The sequence below is a fragment of the Ictidomys tridecemlineatus genome, chromosome X (assembly GCF_052094955.1).
Source record: "Ictidomys tridecemlineatus isolate mIctTri1 chromosome X, mIctTri1.hap1, whole genome shotgun sequence".
NCBI lineage: Eukaryota > Metazoa > Chordata > Mammalia > Rodentia > Sciuridae > Ictidomys > Ictidomys tridecemlineatus.
In genome coordinates, this window is record NC_135493.1 from 89,873,111 (window position 1) to 89,888,673 (window position 15,563).

At 33.2% G+C, this 15,563-nt stretch overlaps 1 protein-coding gene across 16 annotated transcripts in view; it reads right to left on the reverse strand.

Moving 5' to 3' along the window:
- Nucleotides 1-1,264: 1,264 nt before the first annotated feature.
- Kdm6a (lysine demethylase 6A) overlaps nucleotides 1,265-15,563 on the reverse strand; it is a 215,632-nt gene continuing 201,333 nt past the window's right edge. For 12 of the 16 annotated variants that reach the window (XM_078034925.1, XM_078034928.1, XM_021725578.3 and 9 more), the window contains 3 exons: nucleotides 5,807-5,933; nucleotides 3,547-3,717; nucleotides 1,265-2,489 (listed from right to left, as the gene is read on the reverse strand). In XM_078034925.1, the coding sequence (XP_077891051.1) occupies nucleotides 2,460-2,489; nucleotides 3,547-3,717; nucleotides 5,807-5,933 (328 nt within the window). In that variant the 3' untranslated portion in view covers nucleotides 1,265-2,459. Of the gene's footprint in view, nucleotides 2,490-3,079; nucleotides 3,124-3,529; nucleotides 3,718-5,806; nucleotides 5,934-15,563 lie in introns of all 16 variants that reach the window. The other 4 variants (XM_078034930.1, XM_078034931.1, XM_005323988.5 and 1 more) reach the window with 2 other exon arrangements.

Sequence of the window (15,563 nt, forward strand, 5' to 3'; positions counted from 1 at the left end):
TCTTTGAACAATGTGTGATGATGCAAAGTTGTTCCATTATTAAGCCATCTGGATAGAGTATGCGTTAATGGGGCCAACATATACAAACAGTTAAAAAATTATTCCTGACAACAAACTATCTTAACAAAACCAAGGAAGACAAGACAGTTATATGAGATACATCAGAATGGGTTAAGAAACATTTAGGTACAGATTTAGCCTTCTTCTGATTTTTGTTTTTGGAGGTTGGCTTGTAATTTTTGTTTGCAAAAATGTTTTGTCTGGAGTTCTTTTATTCTATATGACTTCTGGATAGGAGATTTTAAAAGAAAACCACTTAAAAATATCTGGTTGGAGCTGGGGTTGTGGCTCAATGGCAAAGAGCTCACCTAGCATGTGCAAGGCCCTGGGTTCGATCCTCAGCACCACATAAAAATAAATAAAGGTATTGTGTCCAACTACAACTAAATAATAATAATAATAATAATAATAATAATAATAAAAAGTCTGTGGTTAACATCCTCACAGCACTTCAGGAAGCACTTACTTCATAACTAAAGATTTGGAATTATTTGTCTTACATTATAAATATGGGATGACTGCTGCTAAAAGGTATTCAGCAGCAAACCAAATTATTAACTAAATTGAATAAAACATCTACATGCTTTCAGCCTTCAAATTGCTTCTAGAAGGACAACATACTCCAAAACTGTCTGAAAGGGTACTTGATTAATGCAATCAGCACAGCATTTGGCCAGACAGGACAATAAATTTTCTTCAGTCACATGTGCATGTGTGTACATGTGTGGATGTGTAGGTATGTTTGTGTTAAAACTTCACTTATAAGCACTCTTTATGTTTCTTCAATAACACTTCTGGAAAATTCATAGAACTATATTATAAAAGGAGACTATTTGCCAAGTGCTTCAGAAAATGGAGATACAAATGAAGATGCATTATAAAATAAAATACTAATATTAGACACTGTTAATTAGCAGTGATTTGTGAATGCTAATATAGCTTGTTGTATTTTACTAGTGATATGGAATTTGTAGATCCCCATCCCATCATGGTCATGCAAATAGGAAAGCATGAAATATCAAAATTTCCTAACTTTAAAAAATAAGTCTCTTAATTTATTTGTGTTCTAAAATAGACCCTTTATCCTGGAATCCCTTTTCCCATATAAAATGCTACTAAGTGATGTACAGGATTTGTCAAGTCAATACAACATTCCTTTAAAAATCTTGTTCATTCACTATTTGTTATCTACTATTATACTATATTTCGGCAGCAATTGTTTATTGGTCTGTCACTGCAGTAATTGCAACTTAACAATAAACCAGTCTGACATTTTAGGTCTTGAAGATACATACCATATATATTTCTTTAAAAATAATCATACTTTTGTAAGCAATACTTTACAGTAGACACCTCAAAAATCTACCATAGATGTGAAACTTAAACGAGAAAAATTTAAGTTCTAAATCTTTATACATATATTCAGATTTCTATATATATTATATATACATACATAAGTATATATAAAATATATATAATCAGATTTGAAAAATGAACAAAAACTGGGCACTGTACATAAATTCTTTTTAAAACTCAAACAATAGAAAACTCTTTAAACATTAAACAATTTTAATAAAAGTTTCTGTACAATGCTAAGCAGTTTTATTTACACATAGAAAATGTAATAGGAGTAGTGTTTGAAATTACAGAACTCCTTAAAATTTCAATGGCAGGTAAATCTGGAAAAAATAACAGCATTCCATTCACAAATATTTTCAAGCAATAAATATGTATTTATAAATAGTGTAAATTTACATCAAGATTAGAAACAAAAATCACAAATCTGAAGTTTATTCCTTAGTCTATGTGCAATCCATTATCTTTGTGACTTGGCTGTTAAGTTTTTTAATGTTTTATTTAGGAACCAAAAGTATAACCATCATGGTTTCAAAACAAGACAGAAAAACATAAAAGCAGTAAAAAAGTTTCTTACCTAATTTTTCACATTAAAAAAAAAAGTTGACCAAAGAAAGACTTAAAATTGCTAACTACCTTACAAAGAAATGACCAGCTAGGCTAGTATTTTTTTCCAAGGAAAATTGTGAAGGGGAAAAGATAGATGAAAACAAATTCATCAGCCCAGAAATAGAGAAATATAAAAGAGGTTGTCTTCAAGTCAGTAGTCTGTATGGTGTTGCCAGTTTTGTCAGATATATACAAAACATGGAAATTATTATTTATTTATTTTTCTGAAGTTCAGCTGATTAGCTTTGTGAGAGTCCTGGAGTAGGAGCCGTATTCTCCCCATCCAGTTGGTTGACACTCCGCACTTGGAAGGTTGCATAGACACAGTTTTCAGCCAGCAGCCTTACGAGATAGCTACAAAAACCAGTGGTGCAGAACTGGGTTACTTCCTGAATAGCAGAAAAGGTCTCATGTTTAATGTCCATGGAATAATATCAAGATGAGGCGGATGGTAATGGAGGAGCCTGAAAATGAAAGTAAAGTAGTTTATTTTGATATACAAATTGTTAATATTGTTCCCTAGCTTATGGCTATAAACATAATTCTGTTTATGAAGTTCGGGAACATAAAACAAAAAAGTCAACAGCCTAATACACAAAAGTAAAACCTTTTCTTTAACTTGGCCACTTTTCCCAAGAGTCTAAGATCACTTCTCTGTTCAACGTACCTGCAACTTTCCATACTTATATTTAGAAAAATAACTTAACAAATCAATTACAATTTCATTAGTGACTGCCTTCAGGATCTATCTCAATAGGTAATACATGTTTGGCTCAATATAGTCCAGATAATTTTCTTCTTCTTCAAAAGAAATCTTGAAAAGTATTCAGGTGAAAATATCAGGAGCTAAATTTCAAAAAGTCAGTTTCTATCACATGTGTGTGAGAGAAAAGTACTAGAGAAAATCAATAATTCATAAATTATGTCTGTCTCTTTTCATAAAGCTATTGATCTGCTAGGATAAAATGTTTTCCCCTGAGAATCTGCTATTTGAAATTAAAAACTATATGCAATTTACAAGTATACTTAAATTTCAGAAGGTTATATAACATACCAGGAAGTTAAACTCCATCAAATATTCCCATGAGGTTAATATGTCTGGCAAATACAAAATTTTATAAAGAAATACAATTAACTCTAAAAGCAGAAGTATATATAGAAAAGCACACACTGAGCATTTTGTTGGCACTAATAACCTACGTACATATTCGATTAACTGAGATCAAATGATAGAAAAGATATGAAAGGGTTCTAAAACACATGAAGATTTTAAAATGTAGTTGTAACATTATTTAGGCTGGTCTCACCCAGGAAGAAAAGTGAAAATGATATATGCCAATTTCATATGAATAAATAGTTGGAAGTAAAAGAGAAGGGGATGATAGGAATACACCCTTATGTATTATCTGCTGAGCCAAAAGAAAATTTAAGTATTTCATTACCTCCAACTTATCAGGTGGCAGAGCAAACACTGTTGCCTCAACCCAGCTAACTACATACTCACGTGTTGTTTTCACTTACTAATGTAAATTGGTCATAGACTTGCATCAGGTCCTCCATTTTGTACTGTTCTAGCACCACAAAATTTTCCAGGTTTCCACTTGTTTTTCGTGCACAATCTTGGCAATGTACTATGTAGGTCTTACGAGAATTGCTCTCATTAGTGACAAAAAGCAGATCAAAAACCTCCACCTGTTTTATACAAAAGAAAAATACATTAAACAGAGATGGTGGAATTTATTGTACTGCTTTGGTATAAACATAAAACTTTACCTTAAGGGAACCATGCATAGACAATTATCTTTGGTTAAGATAGGGTACACTAAGGAAAAACATGTCTGTGTTTGAGAATCTTTATGTTGTGTCAAACCCAAATACATGGTGGTAATGCATTTTTAGGGGAGTTACCTGAGAGAATGACATGATGACCTCTGACAAAGCCTAATTCAAAAGTTTGGCAAAGGTCAGCTCATTTCTGTTTTAAATCTAAAAATATTATTATACAATCAGATGCATGTAATCATTATTTTCCTTTTACTCTCTATGATAGTACTCATTACACAGTATTGTGTATGGATGCCTGTCTTTCCCCACAGCTGAGTTACTCAAAGACAAAAAACTGTTTTATTGCTAGTGCATGTCATAGTGCCCAGTGTTTACCCAAACCTCAAGATATGCTTGGTGAATGAATATAATCTATTTTACAGATAAGGAAACTGATAGGTAAATGAAATGACAGTTGAGTATTCAGTTATAAGCCTTATGTAAGTATAAACAAAAGTATACTCATGAGCATGGCATGATTTAGAAATAATGCCTCTATCTTATACAGAAAGACTTGAGTTGTTAAGGCAGGATAAGGACCAGCACTGTGGGACAGGAGTCATTCTCAAATACTGCAAAGTTTATACATTCATTTTCTCCAACTGACTTACTTTGGACTTTATACAACACTAATATAGTTAATGAATTCAATCATTTCAAAGAAAGATCAACAACAGAATTTGAAAACATCAATTTGGAAAAGATCATCAATATTACCATATCTGCTTATTGTGGAATTTTTTTTAGTAATGGAAAACTCACACAATCTCATTTCTTAAAATCCTGGAGTACACCATGTTTCCATTACTATCAATGGGCAATAATAGGAACCTGAGCTAGAAAGTTTATAAGCATTCTTCAACTTGTCGCTTACTTCTGCCATTTAATGACTACTTATTTTTATCTTCTAAATACTTTTTATTTCTTCCCCTTCTTTAATATTCCTCCTGCCAAGTTCTAGTCTAGGCCTTAAGATGAAAAATCGTACTTAAGACCACTCCAATAGCTTACTATTGCTGTCTTCTCCAAGATACACATATTTCTTGCTTCTCAAAAATTTGATGGCTTTAGTGACCTCAAACCAAATATCAAATTCCTTAAAAGTGTTCAAGATGCACTGCAAGCCACATATCACTGAGACTTATGAGTAGAATTTGCAGTCTGTGTTATAGCCACATTGGACTGTTCATTCTTTTTGAAAACTATTCTAATTCTCCAGTCCTATGTTTCCTATACCCCATGACAGTCTACCTCTAATTCACATCATTTTTTAGCTCACTGAAATCATACTCATCCTTCAAGGAAGGACTCAAATGCTAATACTTCTGTGAGCTCTTAGGCCAATACCAGAAAGGAAAATTAGATCATTTATTTCCCCACAGTATTTTCATAACAGAAATCCCAACTTCACATTTATCGTAGTCTCCTATAAATTATAATCAACTGTTTATAATTCATTTTCTCCAAGTAGAATTTAAGTTTCTTTAGAGCAGGCACTACATCTCCTTTGTTCCTGCTCCTCTTGCAAACCTTGGCTACAGTAGAAGATTGATGGATATATTGCAAATTGCACCAGGGAGGACTGAACATTGATCTGCATGGAGGTATACCAAATTATGTCTAGTTTACTGGCATCTGTGCACATATGTTCCCAGTCTAAATTCTTGGACTAAAAACTTCTTGCTTATTATCATCTGTAAAAGACCTATCAGATAAATGACTCTGTGGTAGATATTTTTAAGGCTGATTAACAATTAGTAAAATATTACATCATCAGATTAAGTTTTAATATAAGAAATAAGAAATCTAGTAACAAAATTGAACACAATGCTAACTACAGTAAAATATGTTACATGGAAGTGTGTGTGTGTACACACACACATAGTCTGAGGAGAAACCAAGAGTGGAGAGGCAAGAGGGATTACAAAAACAACTGTGGAGATGAACGTTTACGTACCTCACAAATGCTACAGTAATGAGCTGGTTCTTCTTTTGTCCGCCCATGCCATATAATCTCTTTTCCTGCAGCAATGAGAGCTTCTCTCAATGTCTGACATTGCTTCAGAGTTCTCAGAAGACAATACCTATTATAGGGGGAAAATTATTTGTGACCAGCAACTGAATATCAAATAATTCTAGCATGAAAGATACAGAAATAATGCCAAGAGAATTGGTTCTAATATCTATGACTTCAGAATTTTTGTCAATTTCCCAGAATTAAAAAATAAGGCAATGCTCAGCAAGTCTGATGATGATTAATATTAAACCATTTAGAGTTGAGAATAACGGATATCTGAATATCAAAATATAAAAGTCTTAATTAAAAAACAAAACAAAACAAAAACCTGACTCCTTGATTAAATTTGAGTGGCTAATTGTGGCTCTTATTTGGGCAAGTTAGTTAACCTCTCTGGGAGTCAATATCTACATCCTTGAAATAAGGGATCTGAATTCCAGATATGAACTGCTATGATTCTAAGTAAGACAGAAAGACACATTACTTTTATCAACACTACCGAGACACTCATGAACATCATTACTATTGAAACTCTTTGAGTTCCACAGACAGAAAACAATTTATGGATTCAATCATTAGAGTATACAAAATTGTTTTAACTATAATGCTAAAGAAGAAAAAAAGACATTTGTTTTTTCATTTTAACTTGTAGATAATATAGTGGAATCCATTTATATTAATAAAATTGAAGTTTCCTAATAATTTAGACTTTTTTAAAATTTAAACATGATACTAAAGACATTGTGAATTCTCAGTTTGTGCTGATTTTTCTACAGTTTGCATTACATGGAATATTCTGCTGTATTATCTTACTCTCCTGAGAATTTCAGTGTTCAGGTTCTCCATTTGAACAGAAAGGCTGAACTAGATGATCTGTAAGGCATTTTTCAGCTCTAAAAATCAGAGATAACAAAAATACCCTAAAGAAAAGGAAATAAATTTAGCAACTAAATATTGTCTTGAGAGCAAAGGTCTTGTCTATTTTATTCACATTTTTCTACTCATTTATTTACTGCCTAGGACAGTGCCTGGCATATATTATTGTTCAATAAGTAAACATTTGCTTTCTAAACAACTAAAATTCAAACGTAGGTAATAGTATATTAATCTTAATTTATGTTTCATTTCTATTTTATAAGTTACTAGGCTGAAGTATTGTTATTTGTCAGAACCCATGTATATTAAAACTTCTCAGGGGATAGGGGTGGTTAAAATATACGTAAAAAACATTAACAACATACAATAATCAACTTTACACTTGCAGGCCAATTCCTTAAGCTATCACTTCTTAAGGAATTCATTTCATGTTAAACATGTTCTTGCTTTAGACTATACTTGCATGTCAAAGCTAGGACTGTTACCTGAGTGTGCATGCACATGCACACATGAATATGTGGTATAGGGTGCCAGGAGAGGTAGCACATAAAACTTCAGATCATAGCAAAAGACAGACAATATAATTGGGCCCACGCCCCCTGCTCTTGAAAAGCAACTGCTTCTTTTTCCCTCCCCATGTCTCATGCAATTCACCTCTGAAAGGATAGATCTTACTGAACAAGTTTTCCAAGCAGGGGTTAACAATATTTTTATTTTACAGGAAAATAATGCCTAAAACTCTACAGGTACCTTGGGGAGATTTTCAAACTCAACTGTGCTCCCACATGGGCAAACAAAAATAATAAAACAATATAAATAAATAAATAATACAAAATAAAAACCAGACAGGAGGCATATATTCAGTATTCTATGTACATTATGCCAACCAGGGCCCTTAAGCACCTTGTGGAAAAGGGTTATTTCTATCTCACAAATGGGAAGCAGGGGCTCAGGGAAGCTAAATTTGTATGATACATCATAAAGCTTGTAGAGTGACTGAGTTTGGGGTTTGTAAAAGAAGAAAATCTCAAACTTTCCCTCACTATCTCATGTTCTACTCTCTTCTTTTTGGTATTTTTTCAATTCCCATTCTCTCTCAGTCAGCAATTTTTTTCAAAACAGAGTCTTGGTTCTGTGGAGAATTATTCTATACTTTAGTACAAAATAACAAAGGGATGGACCCAAGGTTGCTAAGAATAAATAACCACAAGTAGTCTGCTTCTGAAATCACAGGTCCACAATTTTTGTGTCATGATAAAATCTTAGAAAACAATTGTTTTCTGATAATAAATGAAAAACTGTGGTTTCTCCTTACCCTTATATTTTTTGAAATCTTTTGTTGAGTTGAAAGAGAAGGAGAATTTAGAGGGACAGAGACTCTTAGAGACCACAGCAATGAGCAGGTCTAAAAGGTGATTCAATCAAAGGACAGGGAAAAATAATCAGGAAGTGAAGAGATTTAGGGAAAAGGATACTTGGGAAGGTATAGATACAATATTCAAGACTTGATTTAATCATAAATAGTTCTGCTTTAATTAACTTCAGACTTTGATTTTTATATAAAGAGAACATTGAAGAGCTTTAAGAAAAATTAAAAGCCCAATAAAATCAAGGTTCTCACTTCCTCTTAATTTTAGTATTGCTTAATTTTAATATGTTTATCTTATACCAATTAAGAATTTAATTTGCTAAAAACAATAAATTACTAGAAAAAAGGTAAAATGCTAAATGTAGAAGATGGAAAGTTCTATTTTACATGAATACATTTTAGGAACAGAGTCAGAAATTATTTCTGCAGCTACAGAAACAGAATTCTTTTAAGGATTACCAGTGGTTTCAAGACCCAAGCCCTGTTTTTATTTGATGAAAAACTACACAAAAAGACAAGAGGATAAAGACAGCTCTGGCACAGAAGAAAACCACAAGGAAGAGACTAAGTGAGGGCTAGGCATATTTGAGGTTATTCAGTAGAAATTAATGCAACCAAAACTTGATCTGCAAAGATGAAGCTTAAAAAGGGATGGAATTTGAGAGAATAACTTCTTCAGAATGAAAATACACAATATACTCACAAATCAACACATCAGGCAAACCATAAACAAACCTAGGAAATCATGAATACTACAAGAAAAGAGATCATTTTCAGGTTAGGGGAGGTAGAAATCGGAAGTTTTCATATAGGATATTGAAATTTCTGATTTGAATGTATCAATTTAGATATAAGCATGAAAAGGAGATTGGGGTAAGGCACCTTTTGTGCAGAAGGCACACTGTGAGAAGGTATTATTTAGGGAACAAACGATTATTCCTACAAATGATTTTTCTGGGCAGGGTAAGAATAGGAATGAAGCTATTAATGATGTTATGTCAAAGTTAAGACAACACAGGTGATTATGCTAATATTCTAGGGGTAACTTGACTAAGTTCCCAAATGTCAGTGTGGAGACAGATGAAATATGGGTTAATTTGATAGGGCACTTTTCAATTCTTTATGGCAACAAACTCAGTCATTAAGTAGGTAACAAATGAAAGTTCTAAGAGCCGGCTTGCACTGCCCAGTCTCTAACCCTACAAGGAAAAGTAAGCCAACATGTGAGCCCTCAAAACTCCCTTGCTACCTGCCACTCCAGGATTGTGTTCTCCTATGACAACAGAAGGTATATGAATGTCAATAAGGCATCTAACATTTTTATTTAAACCCACCACATGGCTGAAAATCAAGGTCTCAGTCAATGATAAAATGAACACCTTAAGAATTCCTCAATGGATGGGGCTGGGGTTGTGGCTCAGTGGTAGAGCATTCGCCTAGCACCTTCGAGGCCCTGGGTTCGATCCTCAGCACCACATAAAAAATAAATAAATAAAATAAAGATATATTAAAAAAAAAAAGAATTCCTCAATGGAAAAACAAGCATAAAAGCAAATATATGTTAACCATAAGAAGGCAGAGTTTTAGAATCTTTAGATTTTGTTTGGTCAATGTTATAAAAATCATTGCATATCAAACCCAATGGATTATTAGAAGAGCACCAGGACTATAGTACTAAAATCTGCTATCTATAGACTGGTCTTTGTGGCTATACCATTATTTCTGCATAGTGCTAGGAGAAATTCTGCTTAAGACATTAGGCCAGTTGGCTATGACCAAACAATTGCAGAACACCTCATTTATCCATTTAAAAATGGGCAAAGGGAAAAGGAAGTTAAGTTTATTTTAACTTTTATTTAAAAACTCTGTACTTATGATAAAGTTTATGTTATATAGATAAGGTAATGACCAATAATATGTGTGAAATAAAGATTTTTAAAAATCACAATTCTAAAAGATCTAATCTACTCCAGGGTGTACCTAACTTGCCTGATCCTAAGATTCATTGGTCACCACAAAAAGTGACAAAATCGAAAACAGTGTCTAAAATTTGTATTTTCCAATACATACTAATACATTCAAACTTAACAGATCATTGCATTTTTATCACCAAGACCCTAAGAGACCACAGAGAGACAGCTAATGGAATAGGCAAGAGCAGTTTCTAGACCTAGACTGCCTGGGTTCAAATTTCAGCTTCACACACACTTCCTATTCTCTGTGCCTCCATTTCCTCAGTTGTTAGATGGGGACACTTAAGAGTGCTGTTATGAGGATTATGTATGTTCCATAAAATGCTTAATTTGGTGCCTGGCAATTAGCGTTCCATAAACATTAAGTATTATTATTATTATTGGTACTAGGGATTCAACCCAGGGGTGCTTTACTGCTGACCCACATCCCCAGCCTGTTTTTTTTTTTTATTTTATTGGTTTTTAAATTTTAATTTTGAGACACGGTCTCACTTAGTTGTTGAGACTGGCCTTGAAGTTTTCAGGTAAAGTTCAAATTTCTGATTCTGAATATACTGATTTTTTAATTTGAAAAAATTGTGATATGTGTCAAAGTACAACAGTTAATACACTGAAAAGAAAACAAAAATTATTCTAAAAGTGTTTAGACTAGATTCCTTTAAGGTTTCTCAATCTGAGCACTGCGGATATTTTGGGCTGAATAGTTCTTTGTTGTGGGGAGCTGGCCTGTGCACTATAGGCTGTTTAGCAGCATTGCTACTCCCTACCCCAAAATGCTAGTAGCACCCCTCCCACCTAAGTGATGACATTATCATAAGTGCCCCATGGAAGAAAAACTGCATGCATTTTAGAACCACTGTACTAGGTCCATAAGTATTAACTTTACAAACAAACAAACAAACAAATACTGGTGACTAGGGTTTCTATAATTAATATTAACTATAACAATAGCTACCACTTACTGAGTGCTTACCCAATGCAAGGCCCACTAAAGCTACATAAAAAGATATTATTATATCCATTTTTTCAGAAGAGGAAACAAAGACTAATAGATTTAGTAATCTGCCCAGTCCCTCAGCCAGTAAATGAAGAAGCCAAGATATGAAGATAGGGCAGATTCCAGACAACTAAACTATGCTACCCCTTCTGTAATATTTCATTGGGATTAAACAGCACAGAATCTAAGACTTAGGAAAAATTTTAAAAAGGAGGGGTGGAGGAAAATAACACACAGTGATCACACATACACAAAAGACAAAAAGAAAGCACATGAGGCTTCAATATTATGTATGTAAAAGATGGTACATTTAAAAATGAAATAAGAGCAGTGCTTTATATCATACTCAAAAGAATGACAAAATGATAGGATAAGAAATTAAGTCTGTGGGGGAGTAATTTAAGACAGACTTGGTATTGTTGAAATTTTAGAGAATTTATTTTCAACTACTGGCTTATATATTATTAGTAATTTTAGAACATATAATTATTTGGCAGATTATAGGGAGGTGGATGAAAATTCGTACTCTGAAAATTAACTTTCCATTCTTTTTTACTATCTGATATGCTCCTCCTCAACCTCAGTCTTCCTAATATTGAACTTTCAGAAGAAAACACAGTCCTTGGCATTCTATTTTTGACATATTTATTGAACTATTTAACCACCAAGACATAGATGAAACTAACAAAATTGTTGAAGAAAACACCTTCCTAATGTATTGGCAACATATTACCATTGTATTAACTTGCTAATCATCCACCATGATTACAAAAATGTATACCATATCTCTTGGAGGTTGGCTTGCTCTACCATTGAGATTAAACCATTCAATTGTACCTCAAAGACTATTTATTTTGTAAGCCTGTTATCTACAGGGAAACTGCATCAGTACCAGTAGTTTTCAGAGTTCATCTGCTATACTAACATTTCGATTCCTTTCAAGGATCTTGTTAAAACGATACTTCAATGGTAAAACATAAGCAATGTATGAACCTTATGAGAGTGAAGTAAAGAATCTCAATACTATACAGGGAGAGAAAATGTAGACTAAAGTAACGTGTCTCAAATATCCGAAAATGGAATCATGAATTTGCAAAGAGTAAATGCTTCCTTTAACTCTTCATAACCTGTTTATTAAAGTTAAAAACACAGGATAAAGACTATGATTTGATGAAGATGGATAAAAAATAAAAGTAATTTCCCCATCCCTAATTTTAAGTTATAATTTTTAGTATAACTTGGTTTACTCAGGACCCACAAATGAAAAAATCTATAACACAATTTATACTAGAGTGGCAAAAGAGTTGACCAAAAGAAAACAGTTCATCAATAGTTTTTTGAATTGCTATCTGCAAAAAGAAAATGTCATGATTACATATTTTTTTAAAAAAGGGACTAAAGAAGATGCAAAGGCTATAAACAGAATTCAGGTGAAATTTGATTCAGCCTGGATAAAGGTGGTGTGGTGAGGTGAGGCAAAAGCTAAGAAGACATTTTTACATTGGTAGGGAAATGTATTTTTTTTCCTTTTTTCTGTTGGGGAATCTAAATGTAGACTGTATATTAGGTAATTCTACTGAATTTCATATTTCTGAGCTATAGTAAATGGTATGATGCTTATGTGGGAAAATATTCTTTTTGGAAGGAGTTGGGGGGGTATTGAATTGAACCCAGGAAGTCTTTACCACTGAACTACATCCCCAGTCCTTTTTATTTTGAGATGGTTCTGTTAAGTTGCTGAGGCTGGCCTCAAACTTCTAATCCTCCTGTCTAAGTCTCCTAAGTAACTGGGATTACAGGCATGTGCCACCATGCCCAGCTAAGACTATACTTATTCTTAGAGATGCATAATGAAGTATTTGAGATGACATGTCATAATGTCTACAAATCACTTTTTCATGTGGCTCAGCCAAAACAGTATACACATATGCATGTGTATATAGAGACTGCTAAGTAAATGTGGCAAAAACTTATCTGATGAACCCAGTTTAGGTTATATAGATATTTACTGTATTATTCTATCAACTTTTTGTTGTAGATTTTAAATTTTTCAAAATAAAAGCTAGATCAAAAAAATACAAACAAGTCAGGGGGCAGCAATATGTATTTTAAAGGAGAAGAAGATATCCTAACATGGAAAAACTGTTACAGTTCAGTGAATTAAAGGAAGTGACTGGTAGCTTTAACTTTTCATTTCTTTGTGTGGGTACTGTTCCACTTTAAAATCAACTAATGGTCCAGAAAACTCAACAGCTAATACCTGAGTGATAATTGCTTATCATAGTCAGTTGAAAGCTACAAATGCGTATTTCTGACTCATTTTCCAATATAACCATATGTCTATCTGGGCATTTAAATAGAAATTTTGACTTAAACTCTCATAGAAAGAGTTCAAGTTCTGTATATCTAAGGTCAGCCAAGTTGGTAATCCTCATTCCCTTTAGCCGATCCATTTCCACTTGTCTTCCTTTACTCCCAATTAATTAGCATAAACTCCCCACTGCGTGGACCAAACCAAAGTCCAACAATAAAGATTTCTTTCTTATCTCCACCAATCAATCATCAAGTACAATTTGTTTTATCCTCTAACCTTTGACTCTACCCTTGTCTAAACTGAAGCAATTACCTTCTAATTCATGCCTCTAAATCTTTTGCCTTCCATTTAATATTTTGTCTTGTTGCTAAGTGATTGGCATGCAAATTTGATTATTAAAAATTCTAAAGGCTTCTCATTAGTACATTTTGCCAGTGTTAAGCCTATCTAAATTTTTTAGCAACAAAAGTTTAAATATGTACTCATTAACTAATATGAAAGCTTAAACCTAAGAATGACACTTTAAAAGTTTGGAATAAAGGAGAAACTAAGCTCATTTGCAGTATATGAGGTATACAGAGGAAAGCTTATGTTTACTGAAACAGTTAAATGAAATCAAAGTTATACACTGAGCTCCCACTAAAATTCTCCTAAGGAGTCAGGCTGTGAACTTTCCAAGTTGAGTTTACTGCATTATGAAAAGAAATAAGAAATCAAGATAATGAATATTCTTTTGACTCATGCCAATATAGGAAGTATTTGGAAAACTGTGAAGCAAAGTATGGATCTTAGTGTGCAAAATGATTAGGTTGTAAAATTGGAAGAGATTTACTAAATGACTTACTTAGATAAAGGACTTTATAGAATTTTAAGCTCCTACTTGAACTTGAAAGTGCAAAGAAAAAAACGAGTTATGTTGACTTGTTAAAAGAACAGGTAATTTGTCCTCAAAATGATAATGAGGAATTAGTAGATCACAATAAGAGATGCCACCATGTCCCATAATTAAACCACCCAGTACAACTATAGGTTCATAAGTTCTTATTATTACCTCACAAATTTTTCATAAACTCATTTGTATTGAAACTTAACCTGGAGCTATTTATAGGTTTCATTTAGCTCATTAGTAACTATTCATATTTTACTATAGAAATATTAATGTGTTTGATTCTAGCCATAAGATACCCTACTGTAAGGGAAAAAATATAATAGATTTTCTTTTCTTTTTTTAAAAAGATTTTTTTTTTTCCCTAAAACTAAAAAGTTCTGAATTCCCAAACACATTTGGCATAAAGGGGTTAGGATGAGACACTATGGAGCTGTTGTACTTCTTTGGTGAGGCCTTTCCTTAATTTTACCCTCTCCGAAGTGTCTTAATTTTGTGTTGTCTCACTGTTTCTTACCAAAGACACATTAGGGGAGATCAGGAGAGAGAAAGCAAGGCAAATGGGTCAAGGAAGAGAAAGAGAGCAGTCCGAAGAGAAGATGACCCAGAGGAAGTATGCATTTGCAGTTCCTCTAGAGAGTCAAGAGTTCCCCTGAGCCTCTCAGAGTATAAGCAGCTTACCATGCTGAGTATGATTTCAGTAGTTGAAGACTGGCTGGCACATGTCATAAAACATGACCTTTCTACATAAATCAACTATTTCACCTTGTGCTTTACAGAAGAAAAGAGATTCACTCCTTCACTGGAAGAAAACGTGACTATATTAACTTAAACATACTAAATATATATACTTTCATTTTATGGATCAACTGAGGCATTTTCCTGATGGAGCAAGAGTCTGGTTTTAAGCTGACTTGAGATGCTATTCTTTTTGCCTTTCCCTGCCTCCACATTTTCACCCATCACACAAAATACATTTCTCCCTAGAATGAAGAGCTTAAAAAGACATCTGGGATTCTGTGAGCTGCAGAGACTTCAATGACTATATCACTGTATTTCCTTCATTATATTTACTTATACACACTAATGGGATCTAGTATACATAAATATGTACTTACATGTGCTTATAAATATATATTTATAAATCCTTAGTGCCTAGCCCAGAGTCTTATATTCAGTCAGTAAACACTCATTAAATGAAGGAATGGGAGCAATGTTGGCTGGTGAAAGTACAGTTTTAGCAATGGCTGAATGACTGTATTTTAAAAGGGAAGCTTTATAA